At 37.5% G+C, this 26,270-nt stretch overlaps 2 protein-coding genes across 4 annotated transcripts in view; one reads left to right on the top strand and one right to left on the bottom strand.

Annotated features, from left to right (window-relative positions):
- Positions 1-26,270, top strand: part of ANO2 (anoctamin 2) — a 156,799-nt gene that overhangs the window by 93,716 nt on the left and 36,813 nt on the right. The window contains exons 15-16 of the mRNA XM_071733390.1: positions 19,710-19,784; positions 24,916-25,117. Coding sequence (XP_071589491.1) covers positions 19,710-19,784; positions 24,916-25,117 — 277 coding nt within the window. The remainder of the gene's footprint in view (positions 1-19,709; positions 19,785-24,915; positions 25,118-26,270) is intronic.
- Positions 1-26,270, bottom strand: part of LOC139791314 (very long chain fatty acid elongase 4-like) — a 434,972-nt gene that overhangs the window by 34,531 nt on the left and 374,171 nt on the right. The window lies entirely within an intron of this gene.

The raw sequence follows: 26,270 nt of genomic DNA on the forward strand, positions 1-26,270 counted from the left end.
GCAGTGTTTATTCACATTGGCTTCTACAAAGAGCAACAGTGAAAGTGCAAACCAGTTGTGGTGCTTTACTTGGAGTAAGTTGGTTGTTATAGTTAACATAGATAAGAAGGATTTTGAGAGCAGTCTTTGACAAAATAGAAGAAAGAGAAAACAAAGGATGCATGGCTCAGGTTTTTTCTGGCAGGAAAGAAATATTAAATAATAACTTGAATTTCTGGTGTGTTATTTTTCTTTATTAAAATAGAAAGGATGAACATATTCAGAATGAACTGATGTGCATTTTAGAAGCAGAGCGTTGCTCTTCAGCCCACATATGGAAAAGTGTCAGAAGCCTTTTCCCATTGTCCATAACTCAGGGGATCACATAGTAATATGAGTATTGAACTGGAGATCCAAGGAGCTAGAGTTCCAGAAATCTGTGAGCTAATTCCCATTTTGTCCAAGTGTGTGAATGCAGGGTAAAAGACAGACACTAGAATGAAGCTTTCTCTGCTCTTCAATTCTGATTTCAGATGATAGCTGTAGTTCCTGAAGTGTATTCCTGAAGCACAAGGGAACTCCATGTCAGTTTCCTTGCATTTTATCTCCCTAAGGATGCTCTCTCTCATTAGGTCAAGCTCAGTCATTTGTAAAGAAGGCTTTTAACAGTCTAATTAAAAAAAAAAAAAAAAACAAAAAAACAAACTGAAAAAAAAATCAAACTGAAAATAGAACTAAGTAACACCAGTACAGCAACAAAATGCTCTCACAAACGATATGTGAATGGCTGGAATTTGGCTCCTTTCCCAGGGCTTCAGCATCCATAACTGTCAGAGTCCAGGTTCACACCTTGAAGGAAGAGAGATGGATATTGGATGTTCCAGTGCTAAATCACCTGGAGCATTCACATGACGGACACACTGTTAAAGCCAGTATGGTGAAATGAGCCACCGTGTCAGCAGTAACATTAGACCCAAAGAATGTTATAATCTCTGTCCATGAAGGATCGGTATCTTTAAAATCTTCCAATAAATTCCCAAGTTTATTAACTCCTGAAGTTTTAGTACAGACCTCACTATACCTACTGCTTTTTAAAAAACCCTCAAGTCATGTGAATAGCTCAGATGCATCCTTTTATTTTGTTAAATTGCAACTCTTACAGCTCCTGGTGAGGAAAAAAATGGGAAAAATAGTGAATACTCAAGACCCAGAAGGAAAGTTAAAAAAAAAAAAACAAAACACATATGTGATAAAGACAAAATTTTGCAGTGTTTGAGAAAACTGACTTGAGAGTTTTGAAAATTCAGATTTTTTTAATATTACATTTCTGTACTAGTTACTCTATCTTGAGGGCCTCATATAAGGTTCCAAATCCACGTTTCACTGTCACAGAGAACACCTCTGATAAGCTGTCAAGAGATATGAATGATCATCTCAAAGGTGGCTGTCTGGCATTGGCTTCATTATACTGAAGTTTATGTGTCATTGTCATTTCTTTATAAGGCCACACCTCTTGTCCCCCTCTATCAGTTTTTTGTCTTTTCCCCAGTATGTGATGCTGCTGTGGATGCTGCTCCTATGCTCGAGAGTTCTATGTGTTTCTTTGCCTCATGCAAATGTTTCTGTAAAGGTGTTAAACAGCTCAACTTTCTGACTTGTGCCCTAGTGCTGAGCTTTTACATAGTTCTATATGGGAGAACAGAAACAAATCTTGTACTCCTAAGAAGTATAATGCTTAAGCAGATTGATGAGCAACTAGATAATACAGTGAAAAGAGACTCATTAAAATTAACATTTTGCTGACTCTGCACCTTTCCTATGTCAAGAATTAGGTGTAGGGTACATTTCTTTATGAATACAAGTGTTATAAAACTTTTAAGCATGGATTAAAGATTTGCTTCAGATGAGATGTGATATCATAATTCATAGTACTCGTTCCAAAACGTCATGAAATGCATCAAATGTTGAGATGTTCCTCAGAGGTTCTTCAGAGGGTCAATGGTTAGTTTAGGCTCCAGATTCTGCTAACTATGAAAACATTAAAAAATTAAGACATATTTATAGAGGAATCATTTTGCTTTATGGCTATCTGTCAATATAATTGCCCAGTGGAGAACAGAGACCAGGCAAAGCACAGATCCTCCTGTATGCATGGAATCCAGTAAATCTCCACGTTCCACAGACAGTAGCAGTAAAGGATCCAACACCAAGAATGCAAAAGAATTAAATCACCAGCCATATGAATTACTGTGTCTTTCTGCTTTTTGGGATTGTAGCACAACTGAGTTTTCTGTATACCTGCTTATGGAATCTCATGATGTGTGTCTGCAGAGAAATTATTTGTCTTCATGTAGTCCTTTTGAGTTGTATCAGTGGTTCTCATTGCTCATAACTTTATCCTGGGTGAGATGCTGAATCTTCAGGACTCTCTGAGTTCAATTAGATCTTGCATTAACAGAATGAGAGAGATGAATTATTAAATAGTGCATTCTATATGAAACAGCTACCAATTTAAAACAACTGAAGCAAAACACAGAAGCTCCAGTTCTCTCAAAACAGTGTTATGTCTCAGGATTTGAATGTAATGATTGGAGTCCTCTAGTCAAGAGATGAAAATTAATTCAGTCATCGTTGGAGCTTTGTAGTACCTATTTTTTAAAATAGATAGTATCTATTTTTTAAAATAGATAGAATTAGAATCCACGGAACTTAGAGATCAGTTTTATCATGGTATGTTCCTTCTCTTCTGTCTGTAATTACAAATCCTTGGCAAGATGTTTCTTTTTAATATGACAAAAATATAATACTTGGTCTTTTATTACTGTTGAGTGTAGTAGACTTTTGTTGGTTTTATCTCAAGCTTACCCATTCAAACATGGACAGATATGGTGGTGGTGCAGAAACTACATTTTAATTCTGATAAAAATGGGAAAAGACTTCCTGATAAAATATGTCAGCATTTGCAAATGCTGAATGTCCAGTCAGTATCTTGCACAAATTTCAGAGGAATTCATTTTCCTTTACTTCCTCTTAACCCTTCTCTGCCTACTGAACAGAGACATGGAACAAAATCTCTACTTAACTTTTGACTATGTTCCCTGGAGTTACAGGGAAATGGGAAGAGTGACATTTAAAACTAGTGGCTACTGAGTAGGAGACCCATCTCATTACTTGAGATTGCTAGATAACAAGGCAGAAAAAGAATAATTAACATATAGACACAGCAAGTTTTTTAAATGTTTTACTTGTTATTTCCAGTACACCTTTAATGGACAAATTATCACTTGAGAACAAACTCCAAGTGTAGCTTCAGAGAATCAAAACACCCTTAAATCTTCTAGGTATGATGAATTTCAGACTTCAACAAACATTTGCATTTCTTTTTCTTTAGAAGCACAGCGTTGCTCTTCAGCCTACATATGGAAAAATGTCAGAAGCCTAACAGGCACCAGGAAGCGTCTGAACAGCATTCCCTAGTGTCTTATTGCTTTGCTATCCAGATATAAACATAATGTATTAATACAGCTCAGTACTATACTGCCTCCACTTTTGGGAGACCTAGTCAAGGGCAAGATAGTCTTTCACAAATCTAGAACATAGTGTCTCACCTGTTAAATTTGGCCTGGCATTTAGGTAGGAAACACCTTTGGATGCAGTGGTCCTCGTGGGTCCTCATTGCTTCTTGAAGTGCTCCACCAGGAGCTGTTGAAGCAGTTGGTGTGTGTTGAATGCAATCTGTCTTCATGCAAAAAAGCTCACGCTGCAGGTCTGTCAAGCCTTTTTAGCATGGTGAAGTGAGCTGAAGTAGTTTTTATCTTCAATCCTGGCAAGAATGTACTTTGAATAAGCTTACCAGTACCAGTTAGAGTCATGGCAGCACATGGCATGCATGATAAGCATGAACAGCAGGGTATTCAAATGGCACAAAACCCCTGAAATACCCTTCTGACATTTTCCTTCTATAGACACCTGTTGATACTGTGCTGGAAGAAAATTGACAGCAAAGCTATTAAAAAACTTGTAGAGTTGAAATCCTTTTCCACTGGAAAATATTGTTTACTCAAGTTATTTTGTTGTAAAACTTGTTTTGATTTTAATGAAATATTTTTGTTCAACTTTTATAGAGTGAAGAGTTTCCAACTGCTGTTATTAAATGACTTTTTTTTTTTTTTTCCAAAATACAATTTATGTTAGAGGGTTTTTAAAAATAGAATAAATCAAAACAAAATATTTTATATATTGACGTAAAACATTTGGTTCTCAGTAATTAAAAACACTTTCAAAAACAAACACTTTAGCTTTTCATCCTAATTTGGGACATATCTCCCTCTTTCTTTTTTCTTATTTTGAAATGCTATAAAGCTTTCACTGGAGGGAAAACCCCCAAAAACTTAATGCCCTTTTTATCTTGCTGGACTGCCTAGAAAGGTTACCTTTTCAATTGTACTCCTTCACAGCAGACTTTTGAGTCCTCTTTCAGGCTGAGATTGATTATTTGGTCCATCATCTTTATTCCTCTTTATGATCTCACCCAGATTAGAGAAGAAAGAGAATAGTTGTGCGTCATAGTGGAACAAGTGATTCTGTAAATCTGTGAATAGAGTGGGAAGTCTGGGGGAAAGAGGGAGAAAAGACAGGGGCCTCTCAAAGAGCAGCAACGTCTCTGATGTAAAATGAAGTAGAACTGGGTAAGGAAAACTGAGGAGTGTGCTGGAGGTTTTTTGATGTGAGGCCACGTATCTTATATGGAGAAATAGGACTAGAGGAAGAATTGCTAATGAAGGGATGATACAGACAAAGTCATCTATAGGTTTCCTGGGAGTCTTGCTCCTCACTCCAGAAAAGTCTTCTCGCAGGAGACAGGACGGGGGAAATATCTGTCTTGCTAAAGAATACTGTGAGAATAGAAAAATGTGCACTCCAGAAGTTCTGTGACAAAGAAGCCTCGTGGTGTCTGGGTTATTTCTAGATTAGCGGAAATCCACAAGGCTAGAAATTATGGCAGAGCTTCTTTTGTAGTTGCTGGGGAAATATCCCACCCACTCATTGTCCCCAGAGGACATTCTAGATTCAAACAATTCATACTGAATAGCATCTCTGAATAACTTTTGTTTTGCATGAAGAATTACCACCTGGCATCCCTGGAGGTACTGACGATAGGTTAATTCAGCAAAAGAGAAAGGGGCAGATGTGGGTGGTGGTTTTGTAATTTCTCTGAGGAGCATCTACCTTAGATATGTCAGGTTCAATGTTTGGAATAGTAGTAGCAAAGTGGGAATTGAAATTCTTTGGGCCACTGAAAACCCCAAGGTGCAACAATAAAAATGTGGACTTGGAAATTTGAGTTCACTGAGCCCACCAGTCTCCTTTGAATCCATCAGAGTTCTATCACTTCAGACCTTTGCACTCTAGATTTCAGAGTTCAGTTGACCAACCATACATGGACCATGCTTGGCAGGAGTAGCACACTGTTAGTTTTCACCTCCTTAAAAATATAGAACAAATAGTTCATTTATTGAGCAAACAAGCAAACTGTTTTCTTTTGGCTGGGTCTCCTGCTGCCTGATGAAGCTCATCTGTGGTGAAATAAATATTAGAGAAAAATCCCAACAGAAGAAAAAACATCTTTTCTCAATAATAATGCACATTTAGTCAAATTATTTGAAAGGTTCCAGATGTTTAATCTGTTGCTAATTTATTCATTCTTATTTGGACTTAAATGAAATTGCTTTATTTCTGAAAGAATTATTCCACCTTATTGCTCTCATGAATATATAGCATTAATGCCCTTATAATCCTACAGGTTCAGTGGCATTTCTACAAACTTCATAACATCTCCATCAATGTGCAGTTGGTGAATTTTGCACAGCACCAGTCTCATGAGTGATGTAAACTGGTGGTAGCACAGTTTCAGAAAAAAGGAAAGTCAATAGTACCGTCAAGCCATCATGGAACTTTTCATTGTAGTAGTTAGGTATCAGTTGTATCTAGGGAAAGGATACGGTGTTATTTTGCATAAAAGGGCCATAGACAAAGCTCCAAAAGTTGGAAAGAATACATTTCTGACCTGAAAACATAGCCTTCTAATTAAATGCATGGACTCATGTCTGTGCATTTAGTTTGTAGTGCTTGATGAGAAGGTTTTGTGTTTATAAACCAACTAGATGAGCATCATTTCCGTCAGTATCTCTGTCCTTTGGTTCTTGAGGAATCATGGACTAGTGAAAAACTAAAGGATGAAAGGAAAATTCAGCTCCCTCAGAAGCAGGATGGGCAGCTTACTTAGCAAACATCATGCCTAAAGCAGGAGCTTGTATCTGAGACTTTTCTTTTATTCCCTCAGCCAATGACAAATAATAAATTTTTTGGGAGTTTCCTGACTTGGATGGATTGTACCTTGTTGAGCTGATTTTACTAGGTCTGAGCTTCTGGGTAGTCATGGTTATGTTTAGGACATGGAGCTCTGAGGGCCCTGACCAATCATTTTGGTAGCATGGTGTCTAAGTTACAAAATTTCGTAGACTCAGCATTTCTGTTTTTTACCTGATATCAAGTGACAGAATGCCTTAGATCATTGATTCAGAATCTTGCCTTATTGGAAGGCATATTCACATGCCTGTAAGCTCTACAGGCCAGGTCTCCTTGCTTTGTCCTTTGGTGTCAAGGACACAAGTTTTATGTCTGTTGATTTCAGAAGTTACATTTCCTTGCTGGAGGTCAAGGCACAGGCCATTGTTGGGTTTATTATTTATGTCATGTGAAGAGAGAATATTTCACTGTGAATGCATGAGTTAAACCAGCTCTGTGAGATGCTGGCTCAGAACATTTCTGCAGTTTCATGACTTTTGCCAAGGTGCTGACTGTTGTGAAGTCATTGGTTTGGAATATCCAAAAATCTTCCTGGTTACATTCTGGGTATAAGTTTCTGTGAAGTAGCCATAATATAATAAATACCTTTTTTCATTTAACAAGGAGCATGAATTAAGTGGGCAGTGTTCACATGAAATGGAGCCAGGATTGTTGTATTTGCTCACATGAATTAGTGTGTAGATACATGATCAAAGAATAACTTATTCATATGTGATAGTACCTCTGCTCACATCCTATCAGTAACTGCTGGCAATTCAATTTTTAATTTCTCTTACTGGTAATTTGAGTAAAATACATGAGATATATTAGCATTTGATATTTTCTGAAGGAGCTGAAAAAAATAAAAGAAGGTGTCAGTAATTTAAAGGATTTTAAGACTGCAAAGGTCATAGGCATTACAGACAAAAAACCAACAGAGCTATGTGCTATGAGCAGCTATACCCAGTGTCATGTTTACCAGATGTTTCTTTAACCTCTTCTTAGAAATATTCAGTAACAAAGATGCCACAGCTTCCTTTAGGAACTTGTCCCAAGCTTTACCTATACTTGTTTGAAGGGCTGAAGGATTTACGGTCTTCATGTCCAAAGTCTTCCTGGTAGTAATGTAAGCCCCTTCTTACCCATATCAGCAATAGACAGAAAGACTCTTCATTGATTTCCTTTACATGAATTTAATAGCTTTAATTTTTTATATCATCTGATTTCCTCTTTTACCCAAGTTATAGGATTTCACTGAATTAATTTTGGAACAAACGTGTTACAACTCATTGAACTAAACCAATTAGAAAATTATAGAAAACCATGTGGCCTTGATTTCAAAACTTTAAATACAGGAGAATTCCTCAGTATTTCTAGATTCCAAAGATCTTTTTTTCCTTCTTCCCTTGCCTATACAGGTGTATGAGGAAAGAACGAGTATTCTGTCAAGGGTGAAAAACAAACATGCCCTTTACCTTTTGAAAGAGGCCAGGGACAAAGAATGAAACATGAGTGTGAGGTCAGCACACAAGTTTTCTCTCTGCCCGTGTGCTACCTCATGATTGAATGGGAATTTTGGAGACTCATGGTAGTAACCAAGGAGAAAATTTGATGAGACTGTTTATTTTGTTATTATTTTCTCTCATTGTGGAATGTTACTGTTTTGTGTGTGTATAATGTATAATGTAATGATAAAATGAAGCTCTGACATTTCAGAGGATGCCCATCACAGCTCTGGTTGCCCAAATCACAGGCCACATAGCTGAAACTTTATCCAAAGATAAATGAGCATTGTAGGTGGCCTAAGCCATATCTGTCACCCCCATTTCAGCCACATACCATATGTTAGTCAGAGGAATGGGACATATAAAAGAAGCCTTTATATCAGATTTATGTCAACAGAGGATTTCCACCAAATCCCTGCAATTTTCCCTTGGACAGACTCTACCTTGAAAGTTTTCCAGCAGTCCAGTGCAAAGAAGTTTCAGCAAATGAGATGGTAAGCCTGAGAATTTCTGAGAATTTTTAGGAAATACTGCATCAACAACTTCACACTGAAAACTGTTTTTCAAAAGAAACTAATTTTGTAAAAAACTTCTGTTGAAAGTTGGTTATAACAGAGAGTTTAAAAGTGAGATTCCATAGCACTGTAAATTCTTTGTGGGCTTTGGGTGTAGTTGGGACAGTGTCAGCATAAAAAGGGATGTAGATAAGCATTGTTTGTATGGCAGTGTTAAGTTTTTCTATGCTCTACAGCAAGAGCTCTGAATTAGCTGCACAGAACTTCCCACCCATCAGTGTAGTGGGTGGTGGTGTCCCAGAATGCAAAAGACATTTTAGTAGTCTTAAAACCACAAAAGATGGATGGCAACAAAGAGGTCTGAAAGAACCTTGCCTGTGATTGGAAGGTATCTATTTCTTTGAAGTATTTCTGTCCTGTAGGTAACCCAAAGGTTAGCTATATGAACTAGTTTATGGGTAATCTTAATAACAGGAGCTTGTGACGATACCAGAAGTTCAGAAAATCTTGAGTTTGGTGAAATGGAGCATCCCAAATCACTCTATTAGACTCATGAACGCTTTCCAGAGGTCTTCTGGCTGGCCTCATATCTAGTCAGATTAGGGATCCTTTTGCTAGTTCTACAGATACCACAGGTAGAGTCAGCTCGGGTCTGTCCACATCCACTGGTATTTATGTAGCCATATTGCACTTGCTCTCTCCCCCAACTGCCATCAATGCAACCTGGTCCCTTGTTATATGTGAATGTCAGATTTTTTTTTTTTTTAATCCCAATTCATTACAGGACTGATTTGTGTCATGTCACTCAGTTCAATCTGTGGAATTCAACTGTTCTGAATTTACTTCCATGCAGATTGTTCATGCTTTAAGATATTGGTCTTTTTACTACCTGTGAACCTGACCCAAGTATAAATTACCACCATTTCTACACTCTCCAGATTAATCTTTGGGCAGTAAATCACTGCCCCCCAAGAATTTATTTAACTTTTTTTTGTTATTGCTGTTTCAAATTATTTTCCTAGCTGTATTGTTTTCAATTTGTCCTACTTCAATCTCATTCCATTTCATGCTTGGATTTCTAACTTCCCAACAGCCCAATATTTAAGTTTCTGTTCTCTTCACTATTCACATCTCCTAATTTAGTATCACCTGCAAATTCAATTGATATGACTTTGAGATAAATTACTATGTTAAACATGGAACAAACAGTATAGCTGTCTCAGACTAGATACTACATCCCAGTTTAATGCATAAATTGTCAGTGCTTTCCACACTTCCATTTTTCTGGTATGATCCTACAGAAATCAATTTGTTGATACACCTACTTTATTTTTGTCAATAATATGAAAGAATCAGACAAATATTTTTGAGAGAATGAAATGTGAAACACTCTTTCCCACTTTTCCAAGTCCTGCCAGCTTGCTTTATATTGAATTGGTCTGGGGCCTTTGAAGGAAGCTTTCTGTAGATCTACATTTCACTACCACCCACCAAAACAACTATTTCTTAAAGAAAAATAAGAGATGAGAAATCTGTGAGTCTGGTGGGAAGGAGCTCTGTAGAGAGTTCTGTGTGTTTTCTAGAGAATTTTGACACATGTCATCATCATGGCTTGTCTTCACAAATGAAAATTTAGGAAGGGCTCTACCCACACTTGCTGCAAGCGCGCTGATGGCTGGTAAGGCCAATGCACATGTGTACAACTTGAATAAATAACATGTAATTCAGCCCCCTGAATGGTTATTATTTCCTTGTTTGGAAATCAGAAAGGTCTTGATGTTAGGGTACTAGGATCTTTTTCTCTCCATTTTATGTTTAGACCTGGGAGACTGTCTAACAATTTTGTATGAAGTTCATGGTGTCTAACTGGAAAGAAGTTAAGATGTGCTTGTCAGTCAGTTTGGTCTGATATCTACAACCCTTTATCCTAAAAAAAAAAAAAAAAGCCCAAACAATCAAGTGACCAGGAATAGAGATTTTGTTGCTTGAAACTCCATCTCAAGGACACTGGGAAGTATTCTACTTTATGAGACATGACTGCCAATTTAATAATGTCAAAATGCCGATAATTTACAAAACTAAATTTATCACTGAATTTAATTCAGCAAAAAATGAAAGTTGATACAAACACTGATACAAACACTAATACCCTAAATCACAACTCTCAAAATTCTGAAGATAATGCTAACAGTACCATAGTGTATGTCTCTCATTAGTCTTTCAGATCCATTAATCTCTTATTTCTCTTTGCCTTCTGGTGTTTTATTGAATATTCATATAAATACTGAATACTCTTCCACTCTTGTATGGCGTTAAGGGGTAGGCTGTGCAAGTGTGTGTGTGTGTGTGTGTGTGTGTGTGAAGATATGGGGGTGTTTGTGGAGATCTACTCAATAGAGACTTCCTCCACAATCAGCCAAAAGAAATATTGTTCCTAGATATGGGCTCAGACCAAGATCCAGGTTGGACTCTCTTACTGTTCCCTCTGGAAGTGCCTCTTTCTGCTTTGACTGCAGAGGAAACCCATAATAATTATGCCTTCTATACTGAAGTGAGGGTTTGTGAGTACCTGCACCCCTCACATTGCTTCTGTCACACATCTGATGTCTCTCCTTCCCACCTCTGAGTCCTTGCTCATCTTCTGTGCTCACAGTATGGCACTCCCTACCTAGCATTGGTTAAAAAGATAATCCTGAAATTGTACTCTGATAAATTTCACTGTCTGGCTTTAAAGAGTCAGGTAGAACAGCGCAGTGGGGAGAAAGCATGTGGACAGCACTACTGTGTTTCTGAAATGTGTCCTTTTGGGAACAGACATGGAGAATGTTGAATGCTGCTTTGCTCTTGTACCCCTCCTGATTTTTCCAGTCTTCCATTTGCTGACTATTTAACCGGAACTCTTCTCTGCACGTCATCTCTGTATTATTGGCAAAAGTTTGCCTTTGTAGATTATGCTCTGCAATGGAGTGTCAATTTTTATAGCATATTGAAATGTTAGAATACAAGCTTAATTAACGTTTTACAGCTGGTAATAAATGCTCTGGAATCAGGGAAAAAATCTACCATAGCCACATCCCCTTTTAATTCTTTCCCTGCTTCTCAAATATTTCATTACCAACTTAAAAACGTTACTAAAATTATCATCACTTCACCCCCCTCTGCCATTGGTGTGATTATAGAAACATTAAGGTTGGAAAAGACCTCCAAGATCATCAAGTCCAACTGGCAACCCAACACCAGCATGCCAACTAAATCATGAGCCCATGTGATCATTCAGTTTGTGTAAGCTAAATTTGAAATTGCAGCCAAAGGAAACTGATAATATGTTGCATGCTTTTTCTCCCACTTTGTGTGGGGATAAGTGGCTTCACATGGTGTGACACAATGGCTAAATGTGGTTTTAAATGTGCAATGCCAAACCCTTGGGCTGAGATTCTGCTTCATTGAAGTCACTGGGAATTTTGCAACTGATTTCACAGGAGCAAGAATTTCAGCCTAGATTCTTCAGGCTAGGACACTGGCCATGCTTCAAAGAAAGATAGAAAACATAGAAAAGACAAATTTCCTCCGAGTCTAACACTAAATTAATCTCATCCAGAACTTTAATCATATGGCCTGTTAAATTTTTTAATTGTGTTCCCCTCACATTAGTGGAATACATGCAGTTTAGAAAAGTAGCAAGACTATTAAATGTTGCTAAGAGACTCACACATAAAGAATTGTAACTTGAATTTTACAAATTGCAAAATTTCCAGCTGGCTTAGTTCCACCAGGCCTGAGTTGCTAATGCCTGATTGTATAATGGTAACTGAATGAACAATTTTGCAGATAAATTTCAAGTAAACAGTTATTTATCTGAGCCAAATAGACTTGAAGTTTCAATAGATAAAATAATTTTGGACCTTTTTAAATTCTAGAGAGAGATACTGCAAGCATCTGGGTGTATGATTGTGTAAGCAATGCCTTTTGCAAGGACTTAGAAAAGTTAGTCCTATAGTTTAAATAATTCACAGAGAAAAGCTTTTAAAATCACTGCTGTACTAAGAAGGTACTGAATTATAGAAACTAGTAAACCATCTTTTTTCTGAAAAATAATAATAGATAAATTGTTTTAAAATGGTCAGGTTTTATTATTCCATTAACTTCTTCATCAGATGTTCACAGTTTACAAGAAAAGTGTGAAACCAGATTGACTACTAGAGTATTGCTGCTTTGGATTTCTGGGTACAAAGTTGTTGAAAATCCAGTTAAATCCAAGACAGTGTAAGGCAGTGAATATTGCTCATAACTGGGTTGTTTGGGGTTTTTTGTTTGTTTTGTTTTTTTTTAAATTAAAGCCACTCTTTGGAACTCACCTTGCTCTCCCTTTGTTTGACAAGCCCGATAAGTCCATATCTAGCTAATGTCAAAATGTATTAAATTGCTGTAATCATGCAAATTAAAGTAGGTGGATGTCTGGCTTAGAATGACTACGTTTTTAAGCATATTTTAAAACCATGTGTGGCATTTCATTACCTTTTCTGAGCAACTTCAAGTGTTACACTAAAGAAAGAATACTAATACTGGGCAGGTGACAGGATATCTTTTCATGCCATGAACTTAATTTGTGGCATTCCACTGCCTTCTTTTTCTACTGACAGACCTGTGTACCACTGCTGGGAGGTTGCTTTGGAAATCCCACCAGATGTCTAAGTATATTTGTACATCTGGCCCTTTGCCTTCTCAGGATAAGACTCATTGTGATTTATTAATAATCTACAAAGAGCATTGATAAAATATGAATATTTATGACTACAGATGTAACCCTATTGTTTGTGTAAATTATAGTGCATTTCTGGTAATGTTCTGAATAGCTTCATGTTTACATAAATAATTCATAGTTGTAAAGCCATATGTTAAACTGTCACTGCAAAAAGAGAAGTGATGCCAGTTTTCACTTGAACCATATGTAAATATCAAGAAGTTCATTTTAAGCAGTGATATAAAGACTAAGCACCTTAATGCTATTTACACAATGAAGACTGCAATATGCTACAATGCAGTAGATGCATTAAGATGAGTATCAAAGGCAAAAAAAGTTGTAAATATAGCAGAGAAAGGAGTAATTTTTATTTCAGAATAAACTACAGTGTAATAAATTAGCCAAGACTAGCTTTACAAATTTAAATAACACTGAACGGAGAGCCTTTTGTGATTATTTCTAAATTAATAAAGAAGCTTGAAATACTTTCTCGAAACCACAGCAAGGAGAATTAATTCTGTATGCTTGCAATGAAGGTAGAATGTGTATGGGACTTTGAAGTCTTCTGACACTACCTGTCCAATACTCTACAGCTTGTAGTTATCTCTTGATATAGTCTAAGGTCCATGCTGTTGCTGCAGAGGGAAAATGGGTAAGAATTTTAGTTGTTATGTTGCAGCTTACCTTTATTCCAGCAGTACTGTTGCAGTTGGGCAAAGAGCTACATTCACCATGCCTTGGAGAATTTTGATAATACATTTCATGTCAGTTCTAATTTAATAATCAGAGCTAGCTTCTAGCAGGTATACACTGCATGCACATGAAATACATACACGTATTGCATTGCAACATACATGAAGTTGTGTGTATATATATATATATATATACACATATGGATAAATATATCCTTTGAGAAAGTTCAGAATATAATTTTAAGACTGATAAGGACTGGAAAGTATTTACATTAGTGGATGCTTTCCTGCATTCTGCAGTGCCCCTGTTGACAGAAGAGAGGTTAGTGTCTTCTTTTCCACCAGCCTTTCTTGTGCTCTATAATTGGAAGTATGACCCTCACCTAACATAGTAACAATCACATCACACATCTGGTTCTGTGAAAAGGATGTGCATATGTACCAGCACAGGTACTTGGCTATGCAAACATGCCTTCATAAGTCTTGTTATGTGAGAAGCCAAGTGAGTGGCCCATGTCAGAGCTGTAGCCCCTGGGAGATTTGTTTCCAACCATGTTGCAGGGGAAAAAGCATAACTGTGGGCTTGGCTGCTTGTTCCCATTCTGATTAAGCAATCTAAGCTAGCAAAAAATCCAAGAAGTGGTCCAATCACAGTCAGTAAGAACCAAAATCAAGTATCTACCAGTACATGCTCTTAGTTGACAAAGTTGTAGCTAAATGCCAAGATTGGAAGCTGCAGATAGGAAAATGCAGCCTAGAAATAAGCCATATAGCTTCAGTGGCTAAGACAATTAACAACTGGAATGACCTAACAAGGCTTGTGACTTAACTATTTGTCACAGATATGTTCAAACTGTGGTTAGAGGTTAGTCAGAATGTTAGTTAAAATACATTGATTAGCTTTATAGCAAAAATCACCTCAAGTATCCCTTTCTCCTTGCCTTTATCTTATTTCATGGCCAATTTTTCTTTTCTTATCTTAAGCCTGCAATACACATGCAACATTTTGGGTGTTACACAAGTAATAGAAGATCTGTTTTTGATACCACAAATTCTTATTCCTAGATGCTCACTAGGACAGCACAGTTTTTACACAGATTAAAGCTTTTGTTTCTATTAAGAGAAGTGCAGTTGTAAAAATGATATTTGCTTCTTTGGTGCTTCCTGGGCATATTTAGAGATGAACTTTTCATCAGAAATATAATTCTGCAGCTTTTTGCTGTTGCTAGCTGTAAAATATCTTAGGAAGCCAAGGGAGAGGGTTCTTGTGTTATGTTCTTCCCTGAGAATCTTTCACTAAGTTCCAATCACTGAAGCTCAGTGCAAGGCCAGTGGAGTCACTGGGGTTGCCTGAATTTCAGAACTGGAGTTACAAAGGAGGACAATACAGAAGAGAAGAAGTGTGATACTTTACTCCCCAAGTGCAGGTTGAGCTGGCATAGCTGGTTGTTAGAAACACCTGCTTTGAGGAGGTGTTTTTTTGTGGGAAAATATAAACAAATAACTAAAATACTTTGGATGTGAACAAGCTGGCTGTGGTTTAATTCATAGAGAATCATAGACCTGTGAAAAAAGCTTCTTGGTATTATCCAAGTGCAGTCTATTCCCAGATTTCCACAATTCAGAGGCCCAACCTGAGGATGCAGAGCTGTACCTGTTGGATTTTTGCCATGTTAGGTAACTCATAGGGAAATAAGCCATGCAGAAAAACCTACATGGAGCTGACTTTATTTTTTATTATTATTATTGGGGGTTTTTTTGTTTGTTTGGGTTTTTTAAATTTTCTAGTGGGTAAAAATTTTAATCCTACAAGGAGCACAATCAAGACCACATTACATGTTAAAACAGGAACACATCACTACACCCAGAATAACAACTGCTTTTATTTTTTTTTTTTCCAATTTCACTGTTTTTTCCAGTTTCAAATTCATCACTGCACTTAAAGAAGCTGAAAGAAAGACATTAAAATTTATCTTTTAGTTTGCATTGTTCAGCACAAAAATCTTTATCATGAGTTTTGTCTCATGATATGCCTGCATATACACATAAACGTGCAGTACAGTCACTCCTGGGGAATCATCCACAGCGCAACACATCTGTCATTGAAACTGTTCTTCAGACTATCAGTTTCATCTTGTTCTGTCAATAAATGCATACAACTCTTGGCTTGCTCCAGATAGATGCCTGCTTGGCTTTGTTCTCATCAATCTTCAGGAAAGCTTTTGCTATCCTAACATCTAGGCAGTGCTCTGTAATACACCTTAGTTATTAGGCTGGGCTATGTGCCCTAACTTACGAGGTCCATGAATGAATTCCACTGATTGGGAATAAACCACACTCACTGCAGTGTGCAAATGCACTATTTTGAGAGCAAACAAGGCGTTCTCAGTACCTCACAATGCAGCCCTTTAGCGGCTAGATGGCACTATTGCCAGAGCATAGAATCAGGTGTGACAGAAAACACCAACCGAATTTACAGATTAGCAAGAGCTGTAACACAAAGTAGCTTTCAGCTGCTTATCCTGTTGGTTTAAATTTCAGAATTTGGTTTCTGCCATGGACGCTGGCTAAGTAACTCAGTGATCTTTTTGACCAGCTTCTTTCTTCTCATAATGACATGGCAGCTCAGCGTGTTGTTGGGAGCACCCTTTGGCCGTGTGCCTCTGAGAGAATGGCAAACCCACAACAATGTCACCCAAGGGTAAAGGGAGCACATGCCTGAAAGAGAAAGATGCCTAGATGGCATGCTGGCCTTCTCTTCCTTGTTATCCACTTGTCTTTTCTCATGCACACTCCCTCCTCTTCCTAATTGTATCATTCATTGTAAGTAGAAACAGGGAGAGCACTGCCAAAGTGTCTGTCATTCTGCTGAGCTTTGATCAACCTGCATTGCCTTGCTCAGACTCAATTGTGGTTTTCCTTATGCTACTGTAAGGACACCATAGTTGTTCAGGTGGTGCCTGTGTCTGCGGTGGCTCTGGGGGTGGCTTCTGTGAGAAGAGGCCCGAGTCACTGAAATGGACTCACCACAGGTCACAGCTGAGCCTCACGGCACGATGGTGACATCTCTGGAAAATGCTGTGTCAGGAAGGGTAAAATGTTTCCTGGCAGCAAAGAGAGGGCAAAAAAAAGTATGAGAATCAACCCCTGCAAGCACCAAGGTGAGAGTGGGAGGAGGTGCTCAAGGTGCACAAGCAGAGACTCCCCTGCATCCTCTGGAGAGACCACTGTGCAACAGGGATTTCCCCGAAACCCCCGGGGAGAGCCACCATAAAGCTGGTACCCCCACTGCAGCCTGTGAAGGAGCCTGTGCCAGAGTGGGTGGGAATTTCCCAAAGGAACTGCAACCCTTGGAGAGCCCACACTGAAGCAGGTTTATCATGAAGGACTGGAACCCATGGAAGGACCCATGCTGGAGCAGGGGAACAGTGTGAGGAAGAAGCAGCAGCAGAGAGGAGCTGTTATGGACTAACTCCACAAGTCACCATTCCCCATCCTCCTGCACTGCGTGGGGAGGGAACTAAACAAACTGGGAATGAAGGACTGAACCTTGGGAAGAAATTTAGTGGGAGGTGAAGAAGGAGTTTTTAGTTATTTTTTTTCTTGCTATCCAAATCTAACTTAATAAGTGATAAACTAAACTCATTTTCCCCAATTCAAGTCATGTTTGCTCGTAATATCAATTGTTAAGTTACTTTCCTGTCTACCTCAAGGCACACACTTTCTCATCTTAATTTCGCACTCCATCCTGTTTAGGAGGGAGAGTAAGAGAGGGGGTAGGTGGGCATTCGGCAGCCAGTGGAGGTCAAAGGACTGGATAAAGGACTACTTTTGTCCTGTTCAGTAAGGTAATTTTTTTTGGAGGCAGTACATACTTTCATTTAGTTCCTCACAGTAATAAGTTGAGATTTTAAGAACTAGTCATGCTCCTAAATTATCATTTCAGGAACTTGTTTTATTAAACTTATCAGACATAAAATGATCTCGAAAAGCTGTAATTTATGTAAATCAAGTATTCAGGTGCTAACACTAGGGGTTCCAAAATGTCTGCTAGTGCTAGATGGCTCTGCTTTCTTGTCACACATGCTGAGCTTAATAACTGCAATCCTTAAACTCTCCTGAAGTTAAAATTTTTAACTTTGATATTATGATTACTGATTTTCCACTGTTCTTACTGCTAGAGAGACTTTTGAAGTAATTTTCTTGGTAATTTTTGTCTCTTCTTGGCCCTTTTCAATGAATCAGAATTTTCTCGTTTCACCTCGGTATGGTTATAAATTGTTCTCTTTTTTTATCTCCTTTGTCTAGTATTAACTCATTCTGCTGTTTTGCTTCTTTGGTGTTTTTTCCTTAGTGAAATTTGCAATTGTTAGGCATTATGTCCTTCAGGTCTTCTTGGAGTATAATACCTTAGACCGTTATGTCCTGTATTTTTGCTGAGTGGCAAAAGCCAAAATCAAATGAAATGCACCTGTGCTTTCATAGAAATGCTTTTTAAAGTAGCCTTCCTGCTAAATGATGGACTCCATTTATGTACTGTATGGAGTATTTATGTACTGCATACATTGGGACAAATTATTTATGCTTCTGCTTGGGTTTGCTCTGGCCCAGTCCTGCCAGCATTCTCCCAAAGGACACATGCTTAACTTTATTTGAACAGCTGAGCTGGGAAGAGGGGATGCTAAGTAACACTACTTCTCACAGTGCTTGAGGCACCACCACGATGGCAGTGGATTTGCAGACAGGATCATATCTTTGGTCTACTTCCACAGCACAGTAAACTCCATGAGAAAATTCATGGCTTCATGTCTGTGCTTGGAATATATACAGTGTTCCTAGTATTACTTTGGGAAAGCCTTCTACAAAGTCATAATACTCCCCAATTTTTATTCTTATCTGAGGACAATTCTGCCTTAGAAATGGTTTATTTGAAACCATTGACCCGAATTAAATTCTGGTTTAAATTCTTTTATATTCAGAATATCTCTAGGTTAACTCCAATGTAAATGAAGTACCAGTCCATGGGATACCAACAGTGGTTCCAGAAATCCAAACAGCAGCTGGCTGTGTCCTTAGTTAATTTGATTATATAACTTTAGCTTAACTTAAACAAACTAATGACCTTATTATTATTTTAAGAAACCTATTTTGTGAGAAGGGAATCATATTTCTTGAATAAATCCACTTTCAAATATCTTCTCTCGATGTACTCATTGCTAGAGATGGGGTTAGGTTTGTGTGGGGAGAGTAAAAGCATACTGGATTTCACTGATCACAGTTGCTTTAAATTATACAATTATGAGAGAGATGTTTACACATGAATAAAACAAGGCTGGAAGCAGAGATCACAGGTTGGGGGTTGTCTTTGTAGTTCCTCTTCTATAGACCAAGTACCAGGAGAAGGATTGAGGTGCCTTTGCAAGAATTATTCTAGTGATCACATCTACCCAAGGTAACCACTATACAAAAATCTGGGTTCAATGGCAATAAGCATTCTTTTACTGATTTCTGTCTCAAGCATGACTCTTTTGAAGTCTTACAAAAAGCAGTTTAAAATAAATGGTTAAATCTTACTTAATCTAACAGTAAAATAAGGTGAATTTCAGATTTTTTTCCTGATTCTATGACACTTCGTAAGAGCTGAACACATCTTTTTCCAATATAAAAAGTCACTGTTATGTATGAGATTTTCTGGTTTTCCATTTTCTTTTTAGCCTTATTTACCCTCTTACCCTTTTTTCTTCCCAATTCAAATCTGTTTTAAAATATCAGTATTCTAAGTCTTATTCTAAAACTTATCTTATTTTCAAAATTATCACAGGAGTAGGGGAATCAAGCAAGTTTTTCAATAAAAGGTCTTGCTGACTCAAGTATTTTCTATTGCACAGTTCTGGAATATCTGGTATTTTATCTTTGTGTTTTGTCACAGGATGCAAAGGAGAAGCTGACATGGACTGACCGTATCCCAGGATATGCAGCAAACTTTGGATTGATTTTATTTATGGTAATATAATCTTCATTTATCCGTATACATTAGGTCTGAGAAAGTTTGCAGTGACATTCAGAAGTGTTCAGGCTACTGAACAGATGACATGCAGGTATAATAAACCTGTTACCGGGAATGTGTGTCCAGCACACATTCAGGGTTGGGCTATGCTGTATTTGAGGAAGACTGTGGTATAGAGTCCTCACTAGAGACTGAGAATAAGCCATCTGTGAAGTGTGGACACCACTGTCCTAGTAAAATTTCTAGCAGGCCATAAACACATCATCAAGCTGATAGACTTTGTAAACAGCAACTACGAAAGCTTGGCTAATAAACCTTAAATTACACTGTGAAGAATCCCATTATCTCTCTGGCTACAGAAACTACTGAATGAAAGTGTGTATTCACATCTACAGCCATCATAATACGGTAATGAAATGTGCTGGTTTACACCACAGGAGCACCTGGCATGGAAAATTTACTTAGGAACTAAAATAAGTTAAAATACCTAAATTTATTTTTTATAATCTGGAATTTGCATATACTGAAACAGATGTCCTGTGAAGATTTCTTTTTCTGACAGTCCAATCCATTTTGTATTCTTACTGAAGCCGAATTAATGTCTGCATTTTTATAAATATACGTGCATATTATTATGAACACATATATATCATAGAAAAACTATATTACCAATACGTGTCATTCATATATACATACATATATACACATATATGTACATATATATATATATATGTAATTAGAACATTTTGAGTGAGTTTATAGCCCTGAAGCTGTACCAAGCATTTGCTTTTTAGACTGAACCTCTAACCACCATCAGCTGAAACTTTGCTTATACTGAGTACGAGTAAGCATATAGCCCCAATTTATCTTTTACAAGTCATTCTTTTGCAGGCAAGGTGCTTACATGTGCTCTTGCCTTTAATCATGTGTTTGAATCTCCCCTAACCATGATCCTAAAGGGCTTTCCTGAGTCAAAGCTTGTGTGTTACACTCCCTGCTTAACATCTCAGAGAGATTTATAAAGGTAAAATATAGAGCTCCAAATCTTCAACTTCTGTTAGAGACAAGAGATACTATGCTGGCTTTTACCAACAGAAGAAGCAGTGAATTTTTAAGAATATTTTTGAGCATTAGTGAGATGTAAGCACCTACAAGAGACAATTTACAAGCCGTGCATGAAATTAAGGTCCAGTCTTTATGAGGGATAATCTGTTCTGCTAATCCACTCTTTACAGTATTTCATGTTTCTTTCTTTCTTTTTTTTTTTTTTTTACTGCTAAATTAGTTAAACAGGAATTGGAAACAGCAAGGTTCACTGTCAGTCTCTGCAACAGAATTGCACTGAACAAACTTAGTCTCATCTACCTCCATTATTACTATTCACACAAATTTCTTTAGCTATAAGAACTATGCACATAATAGGTGATGAAATCTTTACGTGTGCATGTGCACACAGATAGCACAGAGACACAGAAGACCCAGGCACAGATGCATACACACACATGCTGCAATTTCTAGTGCTGCAGAAGTGATTGTTGAATTCTCAGCTACCAGTTACAGGCCCTCAGGGTCAGAGGCACCAAGCCATAAGAATTTCCATGAAGATCTCTACATTGTTATAGGATGCTGCTGTGTTCTGTCCCTTCTTCCCTTTACAAGCCATACTTTCCCTGATGATTCTTGAAGCTACTAATGGTTTTCTTATTGTAAAACATACTGTCTTTGTTTTTCATCTCCATATTTATTTTGTGTACTTCATTTTTTTGAATCCTCTTTTCAATCCTCTTTCTGTATTTTTTTCTTTCTGGCTTTTCTTCAATCTCTACCAAGCTAGGTATGCCGCTTGTTTCTTCAAAACAATGTTTGGTTTGGTTCTCTTGCCCAATCTTTCTTGGTGTTTTACACCACCAAATAATTCTGAGTATTATTTTACACATTTACAGAGCTTTAAAATCTGCTCACATCTGTTTGGTTGTACACAAAGCCTCGTTTGACTGGAGAGGAGGCAGAAGATCCAACCTTGATTTAAGCAATCTCTTTTGCTGGGAATTTGGAAGAGAAATTTACAAGTCTAATTTTTGCCCAGTAAAACCAGCGGTAGCTGGAGGTCTAAGCTCAGCAGGGAATATACAAGCTTGGCTTGTGTGTAATTAGTAGTAACACATGTCACAGTTTAGAAACTCCACATTTAGAAGGTACATGTTGTGGCAAAGATTTCCAAGTATTTTAGCTGCTGGAAGAGACCAGGATGGCATGGAGCCGTGCCATCACTGCAGCTTTTCTTTGAGTTCTTTGTATTTCCTCAGTCAGAGGAAGGAAGAAAACCAATTAGTGTCATGGCACAACAGTTCAGCCTGTTCCTTCTTTTGGATCCTATTGCCCTAATCTTACTCAAATGGCATAGTACTTGACACTAAAATAGCCCCACTGGGGAGCCAAAGAACTATTTGGACATTAAATTATTATCCAACTTGGATGAAGGTATCAGTCTAGCCCATGGGGTTTTATAGCTTCCTTCTCAGACCTAGTATGCTTTCCTGTTTGTCTTCATTCATACCAGGCTCAGTAGGTGACTTTTTCTGCAGCCAATTTTCACATCTGTTTCTAAGTAATTCAGTCCTTGACAGACTAGTTTAAATATTCAGTGAAGAATCTGTCTGCCATAGTAGGGGATAGAACTGGCCAGATAAGAAAGCTGACAGTGTCAACAAAACCCAAAGTAAGCATCTGAATGAAAGGTGACCATATGATCTGAAACTTGAGCAAAAGAGGTGTTGTAAGGAATGGGAGAAATGGTGTGAAGATTCAAGCATCACTCTCTGTCAGTGACTTGGGAGTGAGAACTTTGTTCTCAGCCCCTCTGCAGTCCTAGAAGCCCTCCTCAATTTTCTTTTATTGTGGGATGCACAGATAATGAAGTTTCCTAAAGGAGTGTTTTTCCATGTGTGTTTTAGCAGATGTTTAAAAACAGCTGGGCAACCAAGGAATTTCTGAAGTCTTGGTGCTTTTGCAAAATCAATATCGTAGTTCTTTAGACAAATAAAACATTTTTGGGTAACTTTGTGTATCTTGCTATGGCATTGCATATATCGAAAAGGACGCAGTAGAGCAAACCTCAGGTAGCATCTCAGTATCTCATCCTCTAGTAATCCTCCTCATTGCAACAGATCCCTTAAATTCTTTGGTCAGGTTTAAGAGCTTTCTATTCAGCTTCCATGACCTGAAATTTTCTCTTTCTCTTTTTATTGATACCATTTGTATGTGGAAGTTTGTGATGGAGATAGGTGTCTAAGGAGAACCAAAGAGCTCACCATCTCCACAAAGATACATAAAAGTTTACTTTGCTGGTTTTCCTTGTCCAGCATCATAGTAAAAATTTCAAAGAAATCCACAGGGGGAAGTGACCCAAACTAAAAAAAAGAAATGAGCTCAAGGTGACTGTAAAGGTGGAAGATGAGTTAGATTACTGCCATGCTTTTTTTTTTTTTTTTTTATTCCTCTCTTTATTTGGGATATTACTCTCTAATTTAGTGACTGCTTCTGCAATGGGAAAGTCAGGTAAAATTTCTGATCTTTGTGTTCCTGCATCAGTTCAGTCACATCAAGAACTGAGCAGGTAGTTCAACATAAATCAGATTTATGTTTGCATGTTTGGTAGGTAAGCCAAAACCTGTTTTTTCAACACAATGACTACTACAAAAGGGAAGGAAATAATATTTTGGGCCACTTTAATAGTTTTCATTCTACGTGTTTTATGTTTAGACTTTTTTATTTAGACCAGTATTTGAAAGAAAAATATTAGCATAAAGCAAAACCTCATCACCTACCTTTTATTTGAAACTGATGAAAAAAATCTTTAAAAAGTCAAAATTTGATGTTTTACAGTCTAACATTTTATTACCATTTTCTCACAAAACCTATTTCTGAATTTCATCTGGTATCTCCAGGAGTTTCTCCAAATCATCAATTTTTATTATGTTTACTAGTTCTCCATTAAAACTAAATGTGCCCAGTTTTCATCTTCAACTCTTTATATAGCTTTGATTCTTGTTCTGGTTCTTTTGCAATAATATTTTTAGAAAACAACCTCCTTTTGTGTATAGGAATTTAATAAACTATTGCTGGATCATTAAAATGAACTGTTAAATTTCCTTAACCTTTTTTGTTGTGAACCTGGGCCCCTAGGCCCATTGAAGTAATTGCAATAGTCTAATCTTTCACATTTGGGTAGTCTCTTTCATCTGAGGATCTCAAAATGTTTTACCTAAAATAATAAACGTACACTGGAATTCTTGCCAAAGGCAAAAATGAAAGTCAAAAATGTGCCCTCTTCCCCCTTCCTGACATGGCTATGAAAATTTGACGGTGTTTTATTGTTATTTTGTTCCTTGGTGGGGTTTTTTGTGGGTTTTTTTTTTTCATTTTGGGTAAGGTCTTTTCAAACATGGAATACTGTAGCTCTGTGAAATTCAAATTCTTCTTATGGGAACTTGACCTTAAGTGGCAAGGCTGACTTTCCTCATCTCATGGGTTATAACCAGCTCGTGAAGGACAACAAGATACCATCTCATTTCAGGGACAGAAATGTAAAGTGAAGCCCTGGTAATACTGTTTAGTTCATTCTTAAAATAATAGTAACGGGAAATATTTTTTAAATTATTATTTTTTAATTTGTGGCAAGAGATGAACAAACACAAGTGGAGAGTAAGGAGCCACTTCTGCTGTGCAGAAGTGAAGATGTTTCAGCCAATAAAGGCTATTTACTTGGTGGCACATACATAGAAGCCATTCAGCCTAAACCATCTGAGCCTACTGCCAGATAAGAGAATTTGCTTGAACATGAACTAACAATGCATAAATAATGTGTGGAGCTTTAATTAGAGAGAACGTGCACTTCCTCAGGAATTGTTGTGCCAGTTCTGAGTGCTATATCCATTTTCCTCATATCCCTTTTAGGGAGTTTTGAGTTTGGGTAATACATTTGTATTAGATTATCCCCATATTATTATTTCTCCAAGACATAACCACGCAATGCCAATTCTTCAAACAAACCAAACGCAATACTCAAAGCTTCTGTCTCAATGCTCACAGCAAACTTGATCTAATGTCTCTGTACCTTTCTTTGCAGATTTCACTGACATTTTCAGCAGTGTTTGGCGTGATTGTGTACCGAATCACAACAGCAGCAGCTTTGTCATTCAGCACAAATGCAACAACCAGGTCAAACGTTCGAGTGACTGTGACCGCGACTGCTGTCATCATTAACCTCGTCGTGATACTTATACTTGACGAAATTTATGGAGCTGTTGCCAAATGGCTGACAGAAATTGGTAAAACTGTCTCACCACATTCCTCGTTAGTGCATGTATTGACATGAGAGTGTTCTTGGAGGTTCTAATAGGAATATTTCCCACTGAAGAGTGCCAGTGAAAATATTCAGGCCTATGGGGTAAGATGCTCAGACATGCCTCTCCGAGAGAGGGGTCTGAGCTGCAACATGCAGTGTGCCACTAATAGGACTGATCAGCCTGTCTGTAATGCCATGTTAATGCAGCTGTGCTATTTCCAGAATCTCAGCTGGAATTTCTCCACTGCAGTGACTCTGTGCCAAGAGCCACTTATCTAGAGGTGGTTGAGAATTTTTGACCTGGTGTTTTGATAGAAATCTTTACCTCTAATGGGTTTACTGGAAGCCAATGGGTGGCTTCGAAGATGTTACAGGCTCTGGCAAAGATACTCTGGCAAATGCTTAACCAGGTTATTCTACTGTTGTTATTTTTACCATCTCCTTACTACTCAAAAGATATTTTTACCATTATAGAAGCATTATAGGAGCTGCACTTTTAAAAAATAATAATATTTGCACGTTTCAAAAATATTTTTGTAATTTCGTTTAGGGGTTGGATTTTTTTTTTTTTTTAATCCCAGATAGGAAAGGGCACAACTGTTAAGGCACGATGCTGATGTATGGAAAGCACGGGATGACATGAAGTTGAGGCTTCTCCTCTCTGGCAATTTTTTAGGTAAAATCTGGGAAGTGTAACCCACTGTCATTGCCTCTCAGGAAAGTACAGAAGGAAATTCTTTTGCTTTGAATTCTGCACCTCTCTGAATGTGAAAGAAACAAGAATTTCTTCCTTGCCAATTATTGTACCCCTGTCATTTTACATTTCATTCTAATCCTGCTGTCTTTATTTAGGCAGTATTCCTAAGTAACCTTCAGATGTTTTGTTTTAAGAAGGATCCAGTCGGAGTAGTCTCTAGTCCTACAAATTACATGATTTAGAATGTTCATTCAGGCATCTTTCTCCAGTGCTAGGCTAAAATGTCATATGAAACCAAAATGTTAAAAATTTGCAATTCATAGATGCTGATAAATGCTCCTTATCATGTAAACATTCATTTTGCTGAGCACAGAAAAACATGATTTTTTTTTTTTTTTTTTTTTTTTTTTAACACACTGCAGTTGATGAGCAAGCTGAG

Source organism: Heliangelus exortis, chromosome 1 (assembly GCF_036169615.1).
Source record: "Heliangelus exortis chromosome 1, bHelExo1.hap1, whole genome shotgun sequence".
NCBI lineage: Eukaryota > Metazoa > Chordata > Aves > Apodiformes > Trochilidae > Heliangelus > Heliangelus exortis.